The sequence below is a fragment of the Lathyrus oleraceus genome, chromosome 4, assembly GCF_024323335.1.
Source record: "Lathyrus oleraceus cultivar Zhongwan6 chromosome 4, CAAS_Psat_ZW6_1.0, whole genome shotgun sequence".
Taxonomy (NCBI): domain Eukaryota; kingdom Viridiplantae; phylum Streptophyta; class Magnoliopsida; order Fabales; family Fabaceae; genus Lathyrus; species Lathyrus oleraceus.
The window spans coordinates 369423181-369431117 of record NC_066582.1 but is presented as its reverse complement, the minus strand read 5'-3'; the positions used below and the strand labels follow the sequence as shown (position 1 = coordinate 369431117).

Sequence of the window (7937 nt, the reverse complement as noted above, 5' to 3'; positions counted from 1 at the left end):
AAGAGGAATGGCGCATCTTCCTTTACATTTGATTCTTCACATGCGCCTAGAAGAGATTCCTCACATGCTATCTCTCACATGCTTTCTGAAGTTTGTCATTCCCTTGTCTTCTCTTGCCATTCTATGCAACCAATCACATTCATCTTAGGTTGCAAACCTACTCACTCATTCATCTATAAATAGCCTCTCATATCAACAATATCAAATCATCTTCATCAATACTCAATTATATTCTTCTACCACACTTGTTTCCTCTACCACACTCAAGCTTTGCAAAATCAAATCATGTCTTTGTTGACTATGGGCGATGAACATAGAGGCACGCTCGAGAATATATCGGCATTTGTATGTCATCTCTCTCTTTTTACTTTTTCTATTTTTAGTCTTATACCTTTGTTATCTATGTTTTTCTTACTTCTTATAGAGTTGTGCTTGTTGATTATGTATTTCTTCTTCTAATTTCATTTTCTTACTTTTTTATTATTAGGATCCGAAGCGGTTTAGATGTCGTGTACATGAATATGTACCCCACGATCCTTTAATAGAACCATATATTAGAGGATGTGGATTTGGAAATCTACTCAACATTGTTTCGTACTCGGTGGACTACAAGTTCATTCTAACTTTGTTGGAGAGGTGGAGACCCGAGATCCACACATTTCACCTTCCGATTGGTGAGTGTACCGTCACACTTGAGGACGTGTACATGTTGTTGAATCTCCGTATAGATGGAAAGGCAGTGAATGATCGAGTTAACCAAGACAACAATATCTGCAATGAATTATTGGGTGCCCATTTGCTAGACGACGAAACTGAGGGAGACACGCCCGGTCAAGCAAGGGGGCAAGGTATAAGTTTAAAATACCTTAAACAATATTATGCCAGTATAGTAATTCCAGACGATTCAACCGAGTATGAGAAAATAATAAAAGCTTGGTGTTATATTATGATTTTATTTGATAATTTTTTGTTTCCAGAAAGTACAGGTAATTTTGTAAATATAATGTATTTACCTTTATCACGCAACATTAATAAGGTAAACACTTATAGTTAGGGTTCAGCTGTATTGGCCCATCTATATAGTGCAATGTATAGAACTACAAAAAAGAATACCTATATTTTTTTTCATGTGCGTATTTGCCTCAAGCTTGGGGTTGGTCAAGAATGTCGTCGCTCGCCCCGATAAATGAGCGCCCATTCGTGTTCCCGTTTGCAACCAAGTAAGTCTAACACTTTACCGTTCACCATTTAGTTAATTATATTTTATATTATAATTAATAGTAAATAATATTGTCAATCCTTTCTAATGCGCACAACAAACCAGTGCTAGAGCCTCCACCGAGAGTAGACAAGCCAGTGTTTAGCCGTCAGAACGCCGACCTACACAGTCGTTCATCAAAACAAAACACAACCAATATTCGTAGTAGCCCGAACTACGAATGCTCTGATTTCCTTATTGCACCATAAGGATACGTAGGCAGGAGATTGCTGTATCTTCGCGAGCACACTAATAAAAAACCTCCAATTTCCCCCATCCTGAGGTCTTCATCCACATCTATCATCAATTCTAATTACTCGAAGCGAGCAGATAAACAGTCAATTAACAGTCAAATAGCAAAATCAGACTAAGAGGTTCCCGTTGAGTACAACGGACGTGAGGGGTGCTAATACCTTCCCCTTGCGTAATCGACTCCCGAACCCGAATATGGTTGCGACGACCATTATTCTTATTTCTAAAGGTTTTCTCGATATTTTCCTATTCCTTCATTGGAATAAATAAAGTTCGGTGGCGACTCTGTTTCGAACAACATTTTTTTTCCGCGTCCAATCGCTAGGGATCGCATTATCATCTTTTTTTGAGGTGCGACAATTACATGCGACTCTATATGACTAATGCACAAATACAAGCTATTCAAAATCCTTTGATTCTTAGTAAAATTGGTGTCCCCACCACGACAATAAAGTGGATGAATTTTTCTGAAATGAGTCATCTTATATCAAATGTATATGACTGAGTTTTAGTTTAGTTTAAAAGACATAGTTTTTCGTAAATCGTTTTCCCTCTGCTAAGTTGCCCTCCAAATAATTTAAATGGTCGGGTTGTCTTGATTAGACAGATTGCTACTAAGATGCATTTTATACAAGCTTATTTGAAACGAGGGTGTCCTCTACCACCAACATTCGTAGAATGGAGAGAACGTCTTAAGGAAGAAACATCTGAGTGAGAACTTTGCTTTTTTGGATAGGATGCATGAGTTCTAGAAATTAAATGATGTTGAAAAATAATACAATAGAAAAAAGTCTAAAGCGAAAAGTTCAATAAATTTAAAAAGATGTCATCGATTTTGATGCATTTTAATCGTATGTACTTCTAATTTTGTTGATTCACTATGTTCATTTTTATTCTTATATCTTCATTTTAAGATGTCCAAACATAATCTAAGCGTATAAATAAAGCATTACTTTTGAAAACAAATTAATTGTTGAGTTTCTAGTAAGAGATGAGTCCTCTTCAATTCTGGACAAATTCTACATAAGAGTTTTTGAATGTTGTGAAACTGAAGTTATTAGACTAAGGTTTTGCTTAAATTGATGCAATGAGATGATATGAAGTGATATGAGATGAAATAGAATAAGATTACATTGTTTGAGTTAATTAAAATCAGATCCAGTATAATAAAATTTTATTATTCTATTTTATTTCATTTCATCACTTTTCATTAGCATTGTTTCCCTTAGATATGAGGAATAAAAAATTACATCACTTTCTACTAGTATTGATCACTTTCTACGAGTATTGTTCCCTTTAATATGAGCAGAATGAAAATTTTCATCACTTTCCATTAGTATTGTTTCTCTTTTATATGAGCAGAATCAAAAACTTACTTTGTTTTTATCGCTAATTATTCAAATAATAAAGTAATAAAATTTCTATTTCACTCTATTCTATTTTTGCTAAATTTCAATAACTCTATTTATCTTAAGATATTAAAATATAATCTAAAATAATATAATAAAATTGTATATCTAACGAACTAGAAATTTTTGTCTTAAAAAATCTAGCATCATACTAACAAAAAATTATTAAAATTTATATATGCAGATGGGTGGCTTACCAATTAAATAAAAAAATATTAAAACATAATAATTTTTAGTTTTATGCTATCTTTACAAGTACTCTGGCGGTGAGCAAGTTGTCCATTTACATATGGATAGTACTGCTTATAAAAAAACTAAGAATGGATAAAACCATATATAAAACCAATCCAAAATATCCGGATCCATGTCCAGATCCGCTTGGAGTTTCGCTTCACTTCTCTAGGGTTTCTCAAACGCATTATAGAATCTCTCCACTCTCAGATTTCCTCTATAGATTAAAGAAGCATCGGAGAACTAATTCCGTCGCCGGAAACCGAACGCCGTTGCCGGAAACAAAAAACCTGAACCGAAAAAAATATCAAGCAGGAAAAAACACAAACGAAAACACAGCGACAGCGATGAAGACGACGACGTTTTCTACTACCGCTACTGCGCTTCGTCCTCAACCCCCAACACCACCACCGGCACCACATCCAGTAATCAACCCCAATCAAAACCGAACAACAAAGGATCATCAATAGGAGGAACAGGTGAACCCTTAGCACCATCAAAATCGAAGCTATACGTTTCTAATCTAGATTACTCCCTAACAAACTCCGATCTCCATACGCTCTTCTCTACTTTCGGCCGCATCGCGCGTGTAACCGTTCTCAAAGACCGTCACACGCGCCTAAGCCGCGGTGTCGCGTTTGTCCAATTCGTTTCTCGTAATGACGCCCAACGCGCCGTGGCGGAGATGAATAAGAAGATTCTCAATGGAAGGACTCTAACTACTTCTATTGCTGCTGATAATGGACGTGCTCCGGAGTTTATTCGGAAGCGCGTGTACAATACTGAGACTGCTTTGTGTTTTGAGTGTGGGGGGCATGGTCATTTGTCGTACGAGTGTCCTAAGAATCAGTTGGGGTCGAGGCCGCGGCCTCAGCCTAAGAAGCCGCGACGGGGATTTAGTGGGCTGAGGGATAGGGATGGGGAGGAGGAAGGTGATGAGGAGGAGGAGGAGGGTGGTCAGATTGCTGCGGAGCAGTTTGACGATAATTGGGCTTCTATTGTGGATGATGAAGCGGGTGAAAGGTTGCTGGGGAGAAACATAAATGATGATGAGGGTTTGGACAACAACAAGACGAAGAAGAAAGGGAAGAAAGCTGGGTATTTCAGTGATGAGAGTGATCATGATGATGATGATTGATCATGACTATGTAGCATTGACACTTCAGATTGAAGGTGTGTGTTTGGTATTCCGCATTACCGCATCATTCAACTAGTCCTGTGTGTCGTGTCTATATATGTACCAGTGTTTCATAGATCTAAATGGCAATTTTTTGTTTTTGTCAAGATATGGTGTAATTGATGAAATTGTTTATATGTTGTTGGCTTGGTTGGATGTGTTTATGGTTTTGATCACAAGCACATGTTAGTTATTAGTTATTGTGGTAGTAATTAGTGATAGTGGTGGTGAATTGGTGATGAGCATTTTTGTGTATTCCATATTTTCATAGTTAATGAATGATGACAGACGAGTCTCTTATTTATCGGCTTAATTTAGCATTCGGTTTACCTGTAAAACAGAAAGTTAAAACATGTAGTGTAATCAAATTGTAACACCCTGGTTTACTTTATGCACATCTTGTTATCATATAAGTAAGGTTTTTAATTACAGTTGTGGTGGTTATGTTATGATATTTGATATGTAGAATATTGTAGTCAGATATAGCTGGATTTGATGTGGTTGTTGAGATCTTGAAAAGCATAGGTTGTAGACTTGTAGTCACAATTACTGTCGCCGTTCTTGTGGAAAGCAGTTTAAAACCATGGGTAACAGTTCTTATGATTACCTTTACTCAAGTTTCTCTTAGAATGCTTAAATTGCTTCTCCCAGAGAAAATGTGGTATGCTTTTCATGCATAATCACTTGGCTGAGCTGGAGAATAATACCAATTTGTGCCTCACCCTCGACACTAGGCTTTAACTTATAGGTTTAATTATTCTGTAACTTTTTGAACCATGGGCTAATCTTGAATGTCATTGTAATGATATGTAGAAAAAGAAATTGGTTATTGTTATGCTATTTCCTTTCTTTCTGAATTATGGCTTTGAATCGGATTAAGTATAGTTATATTATATGGAGTTTGGGGTCAATTGTTACTGTTGTACTGTTGGTTTTAAGCATTGTTGGTTTTGGATATATCTATAACTCTGAAACCATATTCAGTTGACAGTTATATATAACCGATAGATACCATATTCATGATTGTCTATATACTTTTGTATGCTCATATTTTTTACTAATTGAATCATTGTCTTATGGCACAAGTTAATGAAAATAGTAGAGTTCATATCCTCTATGAATAGGATTAACATGAAGCTTGATTACATAGTACGATAATTGTACTCAGATATAAAGATATTGGGAGTTTTGTGAAATTCAGGAAATCGGTTTCTTGAATTTTGTTGAAGTTTGAGCAGATTCAAATAGGATTAATATGGGTGTTCTTGAAGAGGAAGTAGGTAAAAGTTTGGAAATTTTTTTCAAAATAATAATTATTTTTATTTTTTTTTCAAAATAACTAATTATTTACAAAAATTATCAAAATAACCAGGTTTGGTAGAGGATGCGTCAGATGAACTAGGGCACCCCCAATGCATAAAGAGGAGGCGTCAATAGCATTGGCGCATGAATTGCGCTCCTCACGAGGAGGCGCCACTAGCATTGGCGCATGCATTGCGCTCCTCATGAGGAGGCGCCAATACTAGTGGCGCCTGCATTGGGCCTCATGAGGAGGCGTCAATGCTAGTGGCGCCTAGGTGCATTTGGTTGTGTGGGCGCTAATTCATCTGGCTGCATGTGATGGTCATGTGGGCGTCAATCCCTCAAGCGCCCACATGTTTTGTCCGTCTCTATAAATACCACGCATTGGATGCAATATTTTTCACTCAAACTCATCTCCTAATACAATTCAACCACCATCAATTTCAATTTTCCCTGTTTCAACAATGTTTGCATACATTCAAAAACAAAGTTCAGATGTAATATTTTTTGCCGTTGCGGCTCCGGTACAGATTCGACTTTGGAACACAAATATGTTTGAACGTCTTAATCGGACGTTGTACAGTTGGTTAGAGGGAGAAATTGGAGAGGGTGAACAGATTAGAAAAATACAATGGCTTGTGTCCACGTTCAACCAACACGGAGAATTACGCGAATTGTTGGATATTAAGACAGACCAAGACGCTCGTAGGATGATGCATTACATGTTCAAAATTGTTTTGCTGGTTCTAATTGCATAGTTCTTGTATTTGTTATAATTATATGTGTTACTGTTTATGCAATGGTACTTTCGTGACAGACGTCTAATATGAAATAAATTTAATTTTTCATATATTGCAATAGAGGTACATGTAAATTTATCTGGTTGTGCTCATTCTAACACTAGGACAGTTATTACGATTGTGACCTAGTTGACGGAATGAACTACATAGTCTAACCATTTTGTTCGCAGTATCCATTTCGGTTCGAATTTGGATGCTGTTTGGGCGACCCTTTTTCTTCCTTCGCATAACTTCGTTGTACCAGACGATGTCCCCTTGATATTCTGGCCAATAATCCTCTTTTGCCACCACGAAAAAACTAATTTTATAAACATTTGAAAGACCGACGATTTTGTAAACTTCAGATAACAAGTATGATGGATCCCTTCGAACCTTTCAGCATGCCGCAAGGACATGGGAGCGGGGGTACGAAAGGCTTGGAACTTTCTGCAGTCGCACTAACCTCTATCTATTTCGACTCTGTACTGTCCCATCGGCATGCCCTCATTGTGATCCATGGACTCGACAACACTAAACCAACCTTTACATAGGTCAAAGACCGTAACCACATGTGTGTTTGCTTTGGCAGCTTCATGTCTGATGAATTTCATCGAAGCATCACTGAACAACTGTCCAGATTGCAACACTGAACTCCATTTTAAGCGTCTGGTTTCAAACAACGCCCTTAGCCTGAAATATTTAGCATGCACCAAAGCGACAATTGGTAGGTTACAGATGCCTTTGAAGACAGAGTTCATTGATTCCACAAGATTTGTTGTCATGTGGCCCCAACGTTGACCGTTGTCGTATGCCCTAGTCCACTTCTCCAAAGGAATACCATGGATCCACCGTACCGCATCTTCGTTTGACAATCTTATTTCCTTGCGGTAGTGTTTGAAAGAACGTTCTGATAATGCGTAACCTGCATTGACAACCTTCTTCCGCAACGTCTTATCTTTGATTTCCCGCATGAAATTCTGAGCAATATGTTTATTACATAACACATGCGTCGAAGGAGGATTTTGCCAGTCGTTGTCAATGTTATTATATGCACTGATGATTGAAGGGTGTCTGTCGGAGATTTCTTAGGTGCAACGTGCAATCAGAGATTTCTTAGGAAAAAACTTCATCCCTCAGCAGTCTCCCCTTCAACTAGGGCGAAGACGATTGAAAAAATATTGATGTTCCCATCTTGTGCCACTACCATCAGTAACGTTCCTTTGTATTTTTCGTACAACCATGTACCATCAGTTTGTATAATTGGTTTACAGAAAGAAAAACCTATGATACCTGGTTGATACACCCAGAATAGACGGTGAAATATTTTATTTCCAACAGCACACGTACCATCTGGTGTATAGGCGGACAATTTGTTTCCAGCTTGACAATTGTCCCAGGAGCATATTGTTTTAGAGCCAACAAGTATTTTGGAAGTTGTTTGTAAGACTCCTCCGAATTGCCAAACACTTTTTCAATAGATTTTGTCCTAGCTATCCATGCCTTCCTATATGATGGAGTGTACTCGTACT

At 37.5% G+C, this 7937-nt stretch overlaps 1 protein-coding gene across 1 annotated transcript in view; it reads left to right on the top strand.

Annotated features, from left to right (window-relative positions):
• LOC127137475 (U11/U12 small nuclear ribonucleoprotein 31 kDa protein) overlaps window positions 1-4288 on the top strand; it is a 43782-nt gene extending 39494 nt beyond the window's left edge. Inside the window, exon 2 of the mRNA XM_051063933.1 lies at window positions 3466-4288. Coding sequence (XP_050919890.1) covers window positions 3466-4288 — 823 coding nt within the window. The remainder of the gene's footprint in view (window positions 1-3465) is intronic.
• The last annotated feature ends 3649 nt before the right edge of the window (window positions 4289-7937 follow it).